This window comes from Lutra lutra, chromosome 11, assembly GCF_902655055.1.
Source record: "Lutra lutra chromosome 11, mLutLut1.2, whole genome shotgun sequence".
Taxonomy (NCBI): Eukaryota; Metazoa; Chordata; class Mammalia; order Carnivora; family Mustelidae; genus Lutra; species Lutra lutra.
Genome location: NC_062288.1, coordinates 17,011,843 through 17,029,600, shown reverse-complemented (window position 1 = coordinate 17,029,600; position 17,758 = coordinate 17,011,843). Strand labels below are relative to the sequence as shown.

The 17,758-nt window shown below is 45.5% G+C and overlaps 1 protein-coding gene across 4 annotated transcripts in view; it reads right to left on the bottom strand.

Moving 5' to 3' along the window:
* LAMB4 (laminin subunit beta 4) overlaps window positions 1-17,758 on the bottom strand; it is a 100,535-nt gene that overhangs the window by 69,141 nt on the left and 13,636 nt on the right. For all 4 annotated transcript variants that reach the window (XM_047695850.1, XM_047695853.1, XM_047695852.1 and 1 more), the window contains 8 exons: window positions 15,249-15,384; window positions 12,688-12,761; window positions 10,888-11,076; window positions 9,887-9,950; window positions 9,503-9,717; window positions 8,339-8,459; window positions 6,477-6,665; window positions 398-577 (listed from right to left, as the gene is read on the bottom strand). In XM_047695850.1, coding sequence (XP_047551806.1) covers window positions 398-577; window positions 6,477-6,665; window positions 8,339-8,459; window positions 9,503-9,717; window positions 9,887-9,950; window positions 10,888-11,076; window positions 12,688-12,761; window positions 15,249-15,384 — 1,168 coding nt within the window. The remainder of the gene's footprint in view (window positions 1-397; window positions 578-6,476; window positions 6,666-8,338; window positions 8,460-9,502; window positions 9,718-9,886; window positions 9,951-10,887; window positions 11,077-12,687; window positions 12,762-15,248; window positions 15,385-17,758) is intronic.

Genomic DNA, 17,758 nt, shown 5'->3' with positions numbered 1-17,758 from the left:
GATTGCTTAAGAAGTTATCAATCTATGCACAAATGCATAATGTAATTTAATGAATCTGTATAAGAGAGTCCAAGTCAGACGACCATTTTTCTAAAGGTTTCGCAACTTGGCTCTGAATTTCTTGGCATTTTCCCATGTTTGGCCCCAGTGGGGTAATGTGAGCGCCCCCTGCTGGTCCCTTGTGATAACCTCAGCTCACCACTAAGAGAAAAATCAATCTACTAAAATTTGTGGGAGGGTTTTTTTGTTTGTTTGTTTTGTTTTGTTTTGCATCGCTTTAGAAAACCCAGAGGCTGGCAATACCTTCAGTGTTTACAATGACCGAATTTTAGGGTTGACAGAGACAGCCCCAAGCTTTAAAACGCATTCGGCTGTTAGACTGACGCGGCTGACTTACGCTGACAGCCCATGGGGTCCGTTGCGTTCAGCCCGTGGTGGTTGGGCTTGCACCGGTCACACTTGGCTCCTTCCACGTTCTCTTTGCACAAGCACTGGCCGGCCACAGTCCCCAAAGCAGGATCAGACTGACTCACACACATGCCACCTGATAAGGTCCCGTCTGGATCACATTCACAGGCTGGGGACACAGACATGCATTCTCTTAGTTAATTGCAAATTGTGGGAAACCTGAGATATAAACATAGCATTTTACTCATGCTATAACTATTTTATTTTGTTTAAATAATTAAATATGTTTAAACAACTAGACTAGTGGGTGAGGGCTATTCAGATATGTCTCCCAGATTTCAGGCTTTGGAAAATGCTGAACAAATATATATATATATATACACATATATATGTATATATATATATATATATATATATATATATAATTGTTTTTTTTTTTTTTTTACAGCTTTTAAGTGATTCTAAGGTAAGAGGATCAGAGGAAGACTATTATTATGAAACCTGGATATGAAGAGTACATTGATTAGTTTGGGGGGTGATGTAAAGGTTTTGGAGCTAGCTAGAGATGATGATCATAAAACTTTGTGCTGTGTTGTACCTTTTAAAATGGTTAATTTTATGTCATGTCAGTTTCACCTCAATGAAAGAAAGATTAAAAGAAGACAATAAGACCCCAATGGTGAGAATGAAGTCCAGAGGCAAGTAAGCATGGGACGCTATAATGTAATACACAAATACAGATATATATACACAAATATGCAAATACAGACACACACACATGCATATATATCATCCAGGGTTGTGAGAAGTAAGAGAAAAAAACATTACATAAAATGTCTATCAAATCTCTGAAATCTGGTTAAGAAAGTCTGTCCTTCCCCATCACAGAACAGAAAAGATAAATGCTCTCATTCTCTTTAATTCGTCCTTGAGGGAGCACCTTCAAGAAAGAAAGGGGGAGAATAGCAAGAAGGGTTTATATCACTGTTTTCTTTTTGGAAATCTGCTGGCAGGGCAGAAGCTAGGACCAAGAAATTCTGCAAAATGAGATAGTCACCTATAGCCAAGGAGCAAACAAAAGAACCAACCCACCCCTACCCTCTTTTCTGTTCAGCAGAAACTTGAACGACTACAGGAAGGAGTACGCTATGAAAAGGGATACTGATAGTATGAATAATTCCAGAGGGAAGTAATAAAAGGCAGAGCTTGATTTGAGTATAAGGAAGAGCTCTCTGACAGAGCTGCCCAGTAGAGCAATGGCCCCTCATTTTTAGGGGTAGTGTCCAGGAGAGGCTGGAATATGTCATTGTCTGACAGACTCTTTCAATTTTTAACTGTTATTGGATGGTGGCTGGTAATAAAATCTTATTATGGAAAAACAGCATTCGGTTCTGTTTAGTTTGGGAAAACCAGAATTTTCTTTTAATTAAATACATTTGCTTCTAGAAAGGAAGGGATAAGCCGGATGCATTTTAAAAGTAGCCCAAAGGAAAAAGGTCAGCTTTATTTGGGAGACACTCCAAAGGGTCAGTATTGAGCTCCAGAATATAATGTAATTAGGTACAAAAGTATCCTTTGGGGAAAGGATGTGGGTGAGGAGGTAGTAACTTTACACAGAAATAACCCTGTGTCATATCCTTTAGGATAGAAGTCCAGTAAAATTTCTTGGTGTCACACAGCTTAACTCCAGCAAACTCACATCGTCAGTGGTTGAATTGACCAAATCTTTGTGTTTTTTCCTGTATCACATTTGACTGTGTTTTAATCACAGAAGACTTACAATTAGCCAATCTTAGGCCTGGAATCTGATCATGTAAATATTTAGGCTCAAACAAGGACAGTTTGGAGAAAATTTATATGAGAATGCTGGACAGTCTTAATAAATAAATAAATAAATTGTACACTCATACTCCCCCACACATAAACATGTACTTAGGGAAAGTGGGGAGTCTCATGAAGGTTGTTTTTATAAGCTCCTCATTTGTCTTTCCTTAAAAAAAAAAAACCTCCTTGTTTATAAAGAACTACTTCTTAATTTCATATCTGGGTACTAGTTTTCTTAGTTTCCTTCAGAAGTGACATCATTAATTCTATCTTTTTTTTTTTTTTAAAGAATTCATTTATTTGAGAGTGAGCGAGAGCAACTGAGAGAGAGCACAAGCAGGGGGAGGGGCAGAGGGAGAAGCAGACTCCCTGCTGAGCAGAGAGCCTGACCTGGGGGTGGGGGGTTTGAATTCAGGACCCTGGGATCGGGGCGCCTGGGTGGCTCGGTGGGTTGGGCCGCTGCCTTCGGCTCGGGTCATGATCTCGGAGTCCTGGGATCGAGCCCCGCATCGGGCTCTCTGCTTGGCAGGGAGCCTGCTTCCTCCTCTCTCTCTGCCTGCCTCTCTGCCTACTTGTGATCTGTCAGATAAATAAATAAAATCTTTAAAAAAAAAAAAAAAAAAGGACCCTGGGATCATGACCTGAGCTGAAGGCAGACGCTTAACCCACTGAGCCCCCTAGGCGCCCCAACACAAAGTGGTTTTCAAGGAACAAGACTTTGGTTAACATGACTTCCTGGCTTAGTTACTTCTAATCTCTTTCCAGGTCCCTAGATTATCTGTTTCAAAACATTATTTTTCCCCTGATTCCACCTAAGAGAGCAATTTCTTCTTCTTTTATAAATGAATAGGGTTTAAAACAATAAAATATGTGTGTGTCTGTGTGTGTGGGTGGGTGGGTGGGTGCGCGCACGCACATGTGTAAGATAGTGGGGAGTGAATTACAGGTTTTGGTAAAAAAATGTAGGACATTTAAAGAAATTTTTCCTAAGAATTCATTTCTTTGTATCAATTTTAAACAGGTCACATAAAGGAAAACGTTATGCAGTCAGGTACCTACTAAGTCATCTTTTTTCAAAAGCATTTTAAAATTTAAATTCAATTAATTAACATATACTGTATTATAGGTTTCAGAGGTATAGCTTGTGATTTATCAGTCTTATATAACACCCACTGCTCATTACATCACATGCCCTCCTTAATGTCTATCACCCAGTTACCCCATCCCCCAACCACTCCACTAAGTAATCTGAACAAAACCTTTGTTTATGCTTTTTCTACACTGTGAGGATTTAAAGCCTAAAATCTAGGGTGTTGTATGTTCAGGTAGTTTTGAATTACTTTTGTATATGACTTCATCTTATATATCATGATGATACAAAGTCTGAAGTTGTGGTTTTATAGCAAATCCTTCCCCCCAAAATAACAAAATATTGATGATACTGCCTAGGAGAGAGGATTTCTGGGTCTTGGGAGAGGCGACCTTCCCTGGGCCCTGGACATACGAACATTTTTTGCTGAGTGTGCCAACAATGCAAGGCCCTGACTGCTCTTCCCCCTGGGCCATTTCTCAAGGTTGTGTTTTCAGCAAGCTACCTTGAGGGATGAGGTAACTTCTTCCCCTGGACAGGCATGCTTCCCCTTGAGATAAAAGCAGTGAATTCCCCAAGCTTAGTGTTCCTTGGCTGGGGCATAAACTCATTAGGTATGCGGGATCCACCTGCCATCCTTTGAATGGCCCCATGGGACTCAGGGCCTGGGGACACAGGAACACACACCCATACAAGCATCTTGTTGCTTGCTCTGTCATGAAGTCCTTTGCCTTCCCCCCTGGAGTTTCATGTCTTCCGCCAGCATCCATAAAACAGTAACCAGCTACTTGTCAGTCTGTGAGTAGAGTAAAACCTCAGACCCAGGAACTGGCTCTTGATATTGGAATCAAGTTGGAGCACTTATCTATGCGGTATTCGACAGACAGCGGTGCTGGGACTGGAGCACGACAAGCGACTTAACGAGGCGCTCACCACCACGTTAGTGCAAATGGCAGGTGTCAACCCCGTGCTTACGTCGCTCAGAGAGAGACAGAGAGTTCTCCCTGAAGCTTTGGGACCTAAGTGCTTGGCTTGTCTCGCTCTAGTCTCGTTCCTGCAGGGACGTTCAAATGAAAATAATGATGAGACAGCTTTTTGTTAGCAAAAACTGAAGTGGGACAAAACCCAGGGCTGGCCAGGATGCAGAGGAATAATACTCACACACACTGGTGTGGGTGTTAACTGGTACCCCCACTTAGGGAATAATGTTGTTATCATGTAACTGACTTGAAAAATTTCATACCCTAGTCCAGTAATTCCCTTCTTGGTATGGCTCTTAGGGACAGGTTTTGTGCATGTGCACAGGGCCACATATACAAGAGTGTTTTTTGAACCATCAAAAGAAAAATGGCCCAATAGATTTTGTCATATTTATGGAAGAAAGAGCTCTATGCAGATATTACACACAGATATTGAAACTGGAGACTGAGGGCTACGTGATAGGGATGAATCTCCAAAGTATAATGTTGAACAAAATAATCAAGGATACATACAGCGTGGTACCATTTACCTGAAGTTTGAAGACATGCCAACATATATTGTTTGTACACAAGGACACGCAAAAATAGAAACACCAGCATTGTAATGATAATTGCCAAATATGTGAGTTTATCCTCAGGAAAGTAGCAAATGGGGCAGGTGTGCACCTGGGGCCCAAGCAGCATCTGTATGTTCATCAAGGTCTTGCAGACGAAAGGGTAAGGTATGTTTTGACACAGCTGCTTGTGGGCATAAGGGTGCTTATTATACTTTTCTCTAGTATTTGTAAATGCATAAGATATTCCATTTTTAAAAGTGGAGATTTAAGACAAAATGAAAGATTTGTAAAGATTTTAAAAAAAGAAGCAAGGTGGGGTGCCTGGGTGGCTCAGTCAGTTAAACCACTGACTCTTGGTTTCAGCTCAGGTCATGATCTCAGGGTCGTGAGACTGAGCCCAGCATCAGGCACCATGCTCAGCATGGAGTCTGCTGAAGACTCTCTCCCTCTCCTACTTTGTCTCCCTCTTTCTCTCTCTCTAAAGTAAATGAAGAAGAAGAAGAAGAAGGAGAAGAAGAAGAAGGAGGAGGAGGAAGAGGAGGAGGAGAAGGAGAAGGAGAAAGGAAGAAGAAGAAGGAAGGAGAAGGTAGAACGAAGAAGAACAAAGGAAGAAGAAGGAAGAAGGAGGAAGGAAGGAGGAAGGAGAAAAAGAGGGAAGAAGGATGAAGGAAAAAGGAGGAGGAGGTGGAGAAGGAGAAAGGCCATGTTAGTTTATGCATCTTATCAGCAAAATTGAATGGTCTACAGCCAGACTAATGTTGCAGCCAATTTCACTACGGACCTTCCTCGACTTAAGGCAGGGCTCTGATAAACCCATCATTAGGCAAAAATTTCTTAAGTCGAAAATATATTTAATACATCTAACCTACCAAACATCACAGCTTAGTCTAGCCTGCCTTAGCAGTGCTGACGAAACTTACACTGCCTGACAGTTGGGCAAAATCATCCAACACACAGCCTGTTGTATAATAAAGCGTTGAGCGTCTTGTGTAATTTACAGAATACTACACTGAAAGTGAAAACGGAATGGTTGTGTGCGTACAGATTGGCTGTGGGTGGATTATTGGTTGTTTCCCTCCTGCCCAGCAGCGCTGCCTGGGAGCTGCCCCCACCCAGCATGGGAGCAATGGTCATCCCCTTATGGCCAGCCTGGGGACAGACCCAAGTTTGAAATCTGAAGTAAGTTTCTACAGAATGCCTGTTGCTTTGGCAGCCTGGCAAAGTTGAAGCATCCTAAGTAGAGCCAGCTGGCCAGGGTAAGTCGAGTCCTTGTGGTTTAACTACTCCCTCCCGACCCCCACTGACCTCCAGGACATGCAGGTGTCCACAGCATCCTCTGAAACCACGTTCCCCCTCCTGGCTCAATCCAGGCGAGTTTCCCCTCTTACCAGTGCTGGCCACTGCCGCGGGGCTACCAGCATGGACCAGGATCATTCGGCCCAAACCGTGCCGAGAATGAAGACTCTTAGAGCTGCAGCGCTTTTGCAAGCCCCCCCGGCCCCTAAATCAGGCGCTTTGGGGATGCTGCAAAACTGAGCGGGGGTCTTGGGAGGGAGGCCTCTCCGTCAGCCTTTACTCACACACGCGGGAGAGACAGGCCGAAGGCCGGGGACTCACGGATGCAGGCGTACGGATCAGACATGGCCTTGAGTGGGTCCCTGTAGAAGAGGGGTCTGCAGCGGTCACAGTGCTGCCCCTCGGTGTTGTGGCGGCAGTCTTCGCACACGCCCCCGCTGTGGCTGCCACTCCTCACATACGCAGTCATGTCGAAGTGACAGCGGTCAGAGTGGCTATTGCAGTGACAAGCTAAGGAGGGAGAGGGGTTATGAGAGATTGCTCAAGGTCTGGGGGACACCGGGACTGCGTTGGCACCAATCACCACAGCCGTGTGCCCCTCCATCTCCTGCCACTTCCCCTCTTGTTAGAGACACACCAAGTATGCACGGATTTTTTTTTTTTTTTAAGATTTTTATTTATTTGAGAGCGAGTGAGAGAAAAAGAGATCACAGAGGGAGACAGACCTGCTGCTGCGTGGGGAGCCTGACAGGGGGCTCCATCGCAGGACCCTGGAATCAAGACCTGAGCCCAAGGCAGACCCTGAATGGGTGGAGCCACTCGGGCATCCCCAGTACACACAAATGAAAACAGGGGAACTTCAAAGGATCTTCCTGGTGCTCTCTGTAAAATGTGCTCCTGATGTTTAATATTTGTTTTTCTTTTAATATCAAATAAACAAAAGTAAATCATTTAGGTGATCCAGAAGGCCTAGAATGCAATTTTTTTGTTTTCCAGTAAAGAACACTTTTACTGACTCAGGCTTTGTAAACTTGAATTTTTATTTCACATCTTCTGCGGGTCCAGGGACCCTCAGGTAAGATGTCAGAGTTGGGCCCCCACCTGCTTCTCCATCTCTGCGGGCAGCAGGAGAGCGTGAAGGGTGGCTATAGGTCATTCTCATCCCATCTGGGGCTCAGCCGGAGCACCAGCAGAAAGGACTTTGTCTTGGTGGTAGAATCTGTGCTGCATGCCTTGCTGGGGATTCCCTGTAAATAGCAAAATCTCAGGCTCCATTTTGCTGGGTGTGGCTCACTGTGACTTTCCCGGATGGCACATTATCATGAAATGATAACGTCACCTTCCAGTCACCTCTTACTCCCTCACATCCTATCTGCGCCCCCCGCCCCACCCGACCTCTACCAGTCTGGGAAAAGAAACCGAGTAACAAGTTTGTATGAAAGTTCATCAAAATTCAGAGGTGGCAAACACATTACAAGAAACCCCTCTAACTTACTGGCCTAAATATTTCACAAAAAATACAACAGTCTGTCAGACTGGGTCCTTGTTCTCATCTCTCCTGACACATGTGTTTAAGATCCAGTTCACAGGGGGCGCCTGGGTGGCTCAGTGGTTAAGCATTTGCCTTCAGCTCAGGTCATGATCCCAGGGTCCTGGGATCGAGTCCCAGGTTGGGCTCCCTGCTCACAGGGGAGTCTGCTTCTCCTTCTCCCTCTGCCTGCTGCTCCCCCTGCTTGTGCTCTCTCTCTTTCTCTCTCTCTGTGTCAAATAAATAAATAAAATCTTAAAAAAAAAAAAAGATCCAGTTCATGGACTGTATGATCATTCAGAAAAAGGGTAGGGATTTCCATACCAAACCTAGGCTTGCCAGGTCCTGGCCCAGCCCTGTCCCCAATGACACTACCAGTCCGTGGCTCTGCCCCTCCTCCGGAAAGTGACCACATGACCTCCACATGACATGCATATTGTTTCAGGGTGTAAATTACTGCTCATGTTTGGTGTGAAGGCTTGAGAAGTTGGTATCCTTCTCTGCGAGGTCATGGGAGACATTAGGATATCCCACAGCCGGAGCCGGGAGGACAGTCCCTCACCCCTGCCGCCCGCAGCCCCACTGAAATGGACTAAACTGGCCTTTGGGCAGCGCAGAGCACCCTAGGTCCAGGCTGAGAACATTCCCCATGTACCTCTGCACGTGCTGTCCTGGTGGCCTGCTCCGGGCCTCCACGGGGCGTCGTGGAAGAAGTCCCTGCACCTCTCACAGTTTGGGCCGTCTGTATTGTGCTGACAGACGCAGCGACCGTGAACCTGCGTGGTGTGGCAAGCGGGCTTTGCTGGAAGGATGCTGGGGTCTATCACGTGGAAAGGGAAATAGCGGGCCGGGCGCCTCTGTGGGACTTAGTGTCCCTTGCTGGTGACAGCACCAACTGGGACTAGCCTTTGTTATTTGTTCAGCTCTTAAATTTTGGAATAAGTTTAAGAAATGCAATATATTTTTTGGCATTTCTGAGTTCTACTTTTAAGGCAACATATGGCAGACCACGCACCAGGAGAGACAGGATGGGGAGTGTGTGTGTGCGCGTGCGCGTGTGTGCAGAAGGTGGCTGAGAAGCATAAGGGAAAAGAGAGAATTAGAAAACAGAAAGAAGCTGGAGAAAACGGTGTGATTCTCTTGGCTTTTCCACAAAATGCCGTGTATGTCCAAGTTCAAAGAGACAAGTTCTATTTCTAGTGAAATATGAGGTGGCTGACAGGGAAGCATCCCGCCTTGTCTGATCGTGGCTAACAGTTTACAATTATTTCGCGAACACACCCTCGGGACTCGGCATAAAAACACAATTCTCCTACTACATTCCTCTTTGGAGACTCGTCCCAAGCACGGGAGAGATCAGGGCTAGGAACAGTCATTCCCAGAGCAAGAACGTTACTTGGAGGGGTCGTTTCTGCAGTGACAGATTTTAGTCAAAGACCCTGGCATGGAGCAGAGGCTCTCTCACACAAGAGACCCCCCAATCACTTCTGTGGGACCCTCCAAAACCAAATAAAACAAGAAGGGAGCAAGATGGGGCTCCCCTGAGATCATAAATGGTAAATGCTACTCATTAATTCATCTGTAGCAGAATCTAGAAGAACCTCTGGCCAGAGAAACAAAGTCCACCCCCTCTCTCCGCACCCCCCCCACCCCCTGCCCAGCTGGTGCGGCAGGCCAGGCTGAATGACACCTGTGCCCACGCAGAGCCGTCACTCTGATGGTGGACCCCCCAGAGAGAGTCTCATCTACATCCAGCGGCAGCACAGTGAAGGGAAGGTAAGAGCAGCTGGGTGCCCTCTGGGATGGCTCAGGAACTCACCATCCCGGGAGGGCTGAACACGTCTCCCCGCACCTTCTGCGCCGGGCCACACTCGCTGGCGTGGCCATTGCAAAAACAGCTGCCCCGCACCACCATCTTATACAGAGCGTAGTAGTAGTTCCCCAGGGACTCATTCTCCCTCCTTCCGAGCAAAGTGTCCCCCAGGGCATGGAGTTTGGTAAAGTTTATCCTCAGATTTGTTAATGTCACGAGGTCTAGAAAAAGGAAAAACAACAAAGCAAAGCACACTTAGGTGGCCTCAGGTCAAGGGCACCTCCAGGACTGACAGCCCCTTCATGAACTATGGACCCACAGTGACGAGGCATTCACCACACCCGGAATTCTAGAAAAGGAGCTGGTGCGAACACAGAGAGCGAGTCATACCCTGGATGTAGGGGCTGTAAGGGTTTGCAATTTCAAAGCTGGGATCCAGAACTTTTAAAACGACCTGTAAAACAAATATAGGTAAATGTATACACATTTTATCCAAAACAGCCTTATTAAATATACTCTCAAAGAAGAGATCCTGACCTTGCAAAAGGGCTGAGCCATTGCCTCTCCCGCTACCTCTAAAATACAGATTGTTATTTGGGTTCTCACATGAATACAAGTCCCAAGAATAGAAATGAGTGAAAGATCTTAAACAGTCATTCTGGCTCTTTATGCCCAAGTGGTCCATGAAGGATCCAGAAGCGCTCATGGCTCCTGCCCAGGGTTGGGGTGGAGGGTCGGGGTCATAGTTCAGTAGGTCATCATCCCTCTGGATCGGGTGGGGAATTCTAGAGTCTGTCCTCTGTCACCAGTTCTTTCATTCTAACTGATAAAATAATACAGCCCAACACCACTCCCACCCTGACTCTCTGCCAGGCACCAGCTTTGCTCAGAGGAAGCTCCTAGAAGGTTCCAGCTGGGTGCCAGTTGACACAACATGGAGAGAACACAACTTAACCAGGACGGCCACTAGCCTATAGCAAAGGGTTAAAAACAGAGGCTCCATCCTCTGCGGGCCCTGTGCCCTGGTGCCCAGCCTGGGTCTCAGTCCCCACTCACCCTCAGCTGGGCCCTCTTGCAGAATTATTTTCCTTTTCTTTCTTAAGTAGACAAGGGGCTTGAACTCATGACCCTGAGAGATCAAGACCTGAGCTGAGATCAAAAGTCAGAGCTCAACCAACTGAGCACCCAGGTGCCCTGTGCAGAGTTATTTCCTATAAGGTAATTGCTATTTATCTGAGTTCAATTTAGACACCTTCATTCTTAAAAACAAAAAAACAACAGCTTGAGTTCTATTTTAGTAAACACTACCAAAGTTGTTTTCATTTAAATGAACCACAGGAGCTAAAAATGTTTTCATTTCTACCAGAGAAATCCAAGAAAGGAAAGGCTACCTCGCCACCAGTGGAGGGTTCGATATCCGAATATTTAGAGTCACAAACAAGTTCTCCCACTGCCTGGGCCTGGCCCGAAGAGATATTTGGAAAGGAAGCGGCACAGTCTTTCGCAAAATATTTGAGTACTTTCCAGGTGTGTCCATAGTCTGTGGAACGTTCGACTAACATCGCAGCAGGCCGAAAAGTCTAGGAAAACGTGAGGTAAACTCATAATGCTTCACAAAGTCAGATTTCGTTACCCACTTCGGATCAAACTTTTAGATTTCCTAGTCTCCGTTTTTCAAACTTTATTTGCATCTTTGAAAATCTATCATACAATGAACATACAGAAATCTCTTTCCAATCAGGGGTAAGCTTTCATCCCTCTGTACTTTATTAATGCCCAGTTTCCATATTTTAGCCCGGTGCTTGGCCGAACCCAGGAGTCCCCAGCTGGGGGTGGAGGCTCTACTCACCATTTGCCCCTCTTTACTGAGACATCCCTAACCTCTGCCCCGTGGGACCCTCTCCCAGGGCCACCGCCTGCCCGGTCCCACTCTCCTACTCCCACTTCTAATAATAAAAAGTCCCTTTTGTTGTTTTCCAAACAAACAAACAAACAAACAAACTTTATTCGAGTATTGCCTCGAATCTAGTTCCATTTAAAAGACGTGTACGGGCTGTGTGAATTATTCATTGAAGACGGGAGAGCCTGTCAATTTTTTTTTTTTTAAAGATTTTATTTATTTATTTGACAGAGAGAAATCACAAGTAGGCAGAGAGGCAGGCAGAGAGAGAGGAGGAAGCAGGCTCCCCGCTGAGGAGAAAGCCCGATGTGGGGCTCGAACCCAGGACCTGGGATCATGACCTGAGCCGAAGGCAGCGGCTTAACCCACTGAGCCACCCAGGCGCCCCAAGCCTGTCAATTTTTAAAAAGCCAATGTGATTGATACTTTATAGTGATTTACATGTGGTTTTCTTTGACGAGAACACTTTTCTAGGCAAACTCCTCCAACACCTACCAGGAGGCTGATTCTGATTCCTAAGTGCAGAGTTCATCTCCTCAAGGACCCACCAGCATTCCGGTCACAGTCAGTTCCCGCACTCACCACTTTTGTATTATGATTTTAAATCTCTATGTATGTTCATATCCTTCATTGGACTGTGAGCCCTTTGAGGGCAGACACGTGTAGGGCTTTTTAAAATTTCATTTTTAACTTATTTTCATTTTTTATTACCTTAAGTCTGCTTCTGGCCTGATGACAAAATTAGAATTTTGATGAATGATTTGGGAATGACTGCAGCCCAGGATTTCTCTGGCATCTAACTATCCTTAGTAAAGACCCTTTCATTTTTCTGCCTCTTTTGATCACAACCTTTCTGGATTTCCTTAAATAATCTCCACTTCCTGCCTTCTTCTCCTTAAATATATTTTTCCATTTCTTGCAGTCCCTATCACACCAGGGCTTGGAGTTTTCCTTTCTGCTCTATCTTGTAAGATTTCTTTCTTTCTTTCCTTCTTTCTTTCTTTCTTTCCTTCTTTCTTTCTTTCTTTCTTTCTTTCTTTCTTTCTTTCTTTCTTTCTTTCTTCTGTTGACCATCTAAGTGATTAACTAATGAACGGCGGGGCGGGGGGGGGGGGGGGGGGTTTGTTCTTTTTGTTCTGCTTTCCGCTCAGGAACCAAAACCCAAATGACAAAGCATCGGAAGAGATATACAAAGCCCTCTGTGCTCTGCCAGGAAGCAAGGAAGTGCACTCCCAGGCAAGCCCACATCTGATAGGTAGATAGAGGGGGCAGCAAGCCCACATGTCTGTACCTTGAAGGTCAGAATGAGGTGGCTGAACTGAAATAATGTCTCTAGGTCCAATCTGATGCTGACATGATCAAGACCTAAAGAAAAATCCAGAAAGAAGAAAATGAGTGATTTCGAGAGACCTCTATTGATCACATTAATCTCCCCTGTGGCTTGCCCCTAGTAAAACCCCTTGAAATCACATAGCTGGGGATCCACACTCTTTCCTGGTCTCCTCCAATGGTTTCCCATAACACTCCATGCGCAGGAGAAGGTCTATTTGAGAGCAACACAGGGTTTACCGGGACCGTGCGCCACATTCATGTTATGGTGGCAGGATTACATCCCTGCAAGGGACTTCCGGGACGGTCCCCATAGGTGGAAGGCGGGAACGCTTTGTCCTTGAACTCACCTCTTGACCTCGTGTGCACGTAACCGGGAGCTAGGAAGCCAGAGCCGGGTAAAACCGACACACCCTATTCTTTCAGCAGCTGCTTAACGATCCCTTGGCCTAGTTTCATTGTCACTGAGCCTAAAACAGAGCTGACCTGTTCCCCTTGGAGTGAGGCTCTGCGCCGCCCCCCCCACCCCCAACCTGGGACCGAGGAGGAGAGGTAGCCCGGCTGGGACTCTGCCCTGAGAGAGTCAGTGGCCCTCGACCTGCAGCCTGGACGTGGAGGACCAGCCCCACTCCGGACCTAACAGAAGCCCTGATTGCTCCAGAGCAGCCCTATCCTGTGGGAACTGAAGTCACACGAAGTCACACGTGTCACTTCAGACCCTCTAGCAGCCACACATCAAAACGTACAAATAAGCAGGTGAAACTAATTTTACTGTATTGCACCCAACATATCAAAAGCAGCTTCATTTCAACATGCGGTCAACGTTTTTGACAAAATGAATAATGCTCTCTGTTAACTATTAACAATGCTTCATTTTTTCCAAATGAAGTCTTAGAAATCTGGAGTGGTTTTACACCGCGAGCACATCTCCCTTCCGGTCAGCCGTGTCCTGAGTGCCCTGGAGCACACGTGGCGAGGGGCTCCAGGACGGAACAACAGAGCCCGGAGAGCAGTAACTGGGCTGTAGAGGACGGGAGGCCGTTCTCTTTGGGGGTGAATCACACGGGAGGGTTTGCTGCTCAGAGGGCAGCCCCATTCCTGGCTCTGGGTCAAGGGTACCTCACCCTTTCTAGAAAGGAGATCTCCTTTCCCCTCTTGAAGTTCTTGGCTGAGAACACTTGTTCTATGCAAACCTCGTCAGAGGGGCGCTCCCTCCATGAGGAGGTGCGGGACAAATGCTGGACACGTGGTATAAAACATCTGTTAAGCAGGGCGCCTGGGTGGCTCAGTCTGTTGAGCATCTGCCTTCGGCTCAAGTCATGATCCCAGAGTACTAGGATCGAGACCCACATCAGGCTCCCTGCCCAGTGGGAGTCTGCTTCTCCCTCTGTTCCTCAACACCCTGCTTGTGCGCTCGCTCCGTCTCTCTCTCAAAAACAACAAAAAAACAGCTGTTAAGCAAAAACGACATCAGTGATGTGGCTGTGGCAAAGCCAGTCCATGCACTAAGGAGAGCCCAGCTAGAGATGAGTAACTGGGATCCCAAATGAGCTGGCATTTTAGTAGACACCAATCCCCTGCTTGCCCGATGGATGGCATAGAATAAGAGCCTCATATTATGTTTGCCCTATATATTATCATCCTACACAGTATGATTATTCCCATGATCCCCAACGGCCTAGGATCCATTGTGAGAAATCTGCTTGGGCGTCTGAAGAGGATGGGGGACTGTAGCCCCAGTACAACGTATAGAGATGTGGCAAGTGGAATTATTTGTGGGCTGAGGGTCCCGGGTGGGTTAAAGAAGAGCCACGCATGAGGGAGCTGGCCTACATCCACTCCAGCACGTAATGCCCAAGGCTGGGATGGGACGTGAGGAATCCCTGTCCAGTCCTGATTGGGGCACCTCGGAAATGGGGACAGTGAGGGCCGACAGAAGCCTCACTACCCCAATCCTTCATGAACAAGGAAGGGCACCGATCCAGGAAAGGAAAGACCTTCAGTTAGTACCAACTATTCTTTCAATTCAATTTTTATATGAAAATATTTGGCTCGCAGCAAGAAAGGAAATGTTCTTTTTCTCTCTCCCTGCATGTGCTGCCGAAGGAAAAAGTACGCGGTGCTAACCCTCGGATTTCCCCTGGGGCATCCTTAATTCCACATACACCCGTGTGTTTCGTATTAGCCTTCATTTACCAGCACCTTGTAAGTGTCCTGTTTTGTTTCGCTTTGTTTTGTTTTTCCACAAGGAACAAAAGGATGCACAGGTATTTTCTTCCTGCACATGGAAAGAATGAAGCACTCGGGAGTTAGATGCTTAAAATATACTGAGTTCTCTGGAGGAAAATAACCTTTCCTGAAATGAAAATCCCGTCTGTTCTTAGACGTGGTCTTACACTCTCCGTAGAGACTGTTCCATTCCAACAGGGCTCCTGGCTGTGAAATTGTTCTGAACATACAGCGTGAAAGACATCTTATTAAAAATATAGAGAAATGAAAAACTGCAAAGGAACTCAGTCGTACCGTTCTCAGATTGCCACCATTTCCTTCCTCTCTCTGGTTCAAAACTTGTAATTACATTCTCAATGGTGTGGCTGAGGGATGCGGAGTAGGGGTCGTATGGAAATCTCGAGTCGCAGATGAAGCATTTTTGCTCCCCCTGGAAAAGACCATCATTTAGATCACAAATAAAGAGTCATAATTACTTATTGTTGATCTGAATTTAAAAACAAGCTGTACTTGCTATATTTGTCTTTCAATCTGGCTAAAAATAAAGAGCAAAGGAAATAACAAGACATCAATGTTTCCATCAATAGGTACTTAACAACAATGACAGATGCAATAAAAATATGACCCCAAAATTTTATAAATTGATATATTTGGGGTAAAAATGCAAATTCATAGCTTCACATAAATTTATCTTACACAAATTTATTAATTTTTGTCCTACAGAAGAGGCGGATGACCTGGAGGTTACGTGACACTATAGAGAAATAGACAGGATACTGTCTTTGAGTAGGGATTACTTTCTTTAGTTAGAAAAAGACTATTTGGCAAGAAATTAATGAAACACTTGGCCACCAGGTTTTCGGCAACCATCCTCCTTTCTCTCTCAGACATAGTTTTTGGCAGAAAAACTTGCGGTCACCAAAACCTCTACATCATGGGTTTTGTAAAAATACGTGGATTTTGTAAAAGATTCTCATTGAACTTGTAACAGGGAGGCCTGCCCCCTTGTCTTGCAGTCTAGAAGGTCTTACTAGTGAATTGGAACTTCTTAACTTGGGATGGACTTCCAGAGATTACAACATCAATACTGGCCTTCGAGTTCGCCCAATTTAATGCATCTATCAGCCACATTTAAAAATCGAGTTGTCCCTGGATTCACTCAACTCTACCTACACTCTCTCTTTGATCTTCCTTGAGTTCACCAGGAACTTAACTGCCCTCCAGTCTTGACACAAGCTGTTCTCGGCTCCCCTCTTCTCCAGCCCTCAAATAGTCCCATCTCTCGCTCCTTCCCTTCTTTGGGGGCTCTGTTTAACTGCCCTCATCTCAGGGAGATGTCTGCCTAAAATACCACCATCTCCCTACCCTTAGGGCCTCTGCCACTGTTTGTTTCTTCCTCTGCTTTGTGATATTTCCTAAGCCCTTATCATTACTTAATACTGATTAGATATTGTTGGATTATTGTCTGTCTCCATCATTAGAATTTAAGTTGAATGAGGGCAAGGACTTTGTTTTATATAAGGTTGTATCCTCCTTACCTAGAACAGTGTCTGGCACATAGGAGATACTCAATAAAACTTGTTGACCAAATGCATGGTGATTTTGATGACTATTTTAGCTAACATCTGTCAAAGTAAACCAGCCTTTCAAGAGAGCCATATAATCTCTTTAGAATAACTGACCATTATAAGCCTTATACTTACAAAAAAACCCACCAAAATGCCTTTTGGAAATTAAGGAGCAATGGAAATGAAACCTATTCTGTATATGGGGGGTCTTGCCCCAGAGCAGTTCTGAAAGAGCAGCAGAAACCCTATGATTCCATCAAAAGATGTCAAGAGTTCAAAAGATTTCCAATAATACTATGGAAATAATTGGGGGGAAATGTTTAATTTGGGGGCTTATTCTGTAAATATTTTTAGAAACCTAGTCTTTGATGGACCTGGCTACATGGGCTACTTAGTTGCAGTTAACCAGATGGGGGAGTCCCAACCTGGGTAACACTGTGGGTCAATGTTGACTTGAAGCTTCTGAGAAAAATGTTTTGCTTGGTAATAATTTGCTAGATAATTGACGGGGATAAGAACCATCTTCTGTGTTGCACAAATGTTTAAGAAGGTCATCCTTGTAGCCCTTACCTAGAACACTTGGTCAGCCTGAAGACATTTTGAGATTTTTCCCCAGCTCTAAGATTTTAAGATGTCTGGCATTCTTGAGACAAAAGAAACCTTGAAGTCTGATTTGCTTCTACTTTTGGTGGTGTGACTTTGAAAGATAGGAGTACCACAACCTAATTATTTTCAGAGTATGTCATGAGTTGGCTATGGCAACAGTCAGCAAAATGCCAGTGGTTGGAGAACAAATGGGTGATGTCAAAGATGGAGTGTTTCTTTAAGATTTTTTTTTTTTTTTTTTTATTTATTTGACAGAGAGAGATCACAAGCAGGCAGAGAGGCAGGCAGAGAGAGAGGAGGAAGCAGGCTCCCTGCTGAGCAGAGAGCCCGATGCGGGACTCGATCCCAGGACTCCGAGATCATGACCCGAGCCGAAGGCAGCGGCTTAACCCACTGAGCCACCCAGGCGCCCCAGATGGAGTGTTTCTAATACTAGAGTTGAGAACCACTTCTTTGGCCAGAGGGCCTGGAATTAGTGAAGTCACTGGAAGGGCCATCCATCCCACCTGGCCTAGAGTTGAACAAAACTTGTATTGTGTCATTTCCCTGCACATATAGAGACTCTGCTTTCTGACACAAGTCCCTCCCAAACTTAGAACAGTGCTAAGCGCTCAGGTATTGTCTCCACTT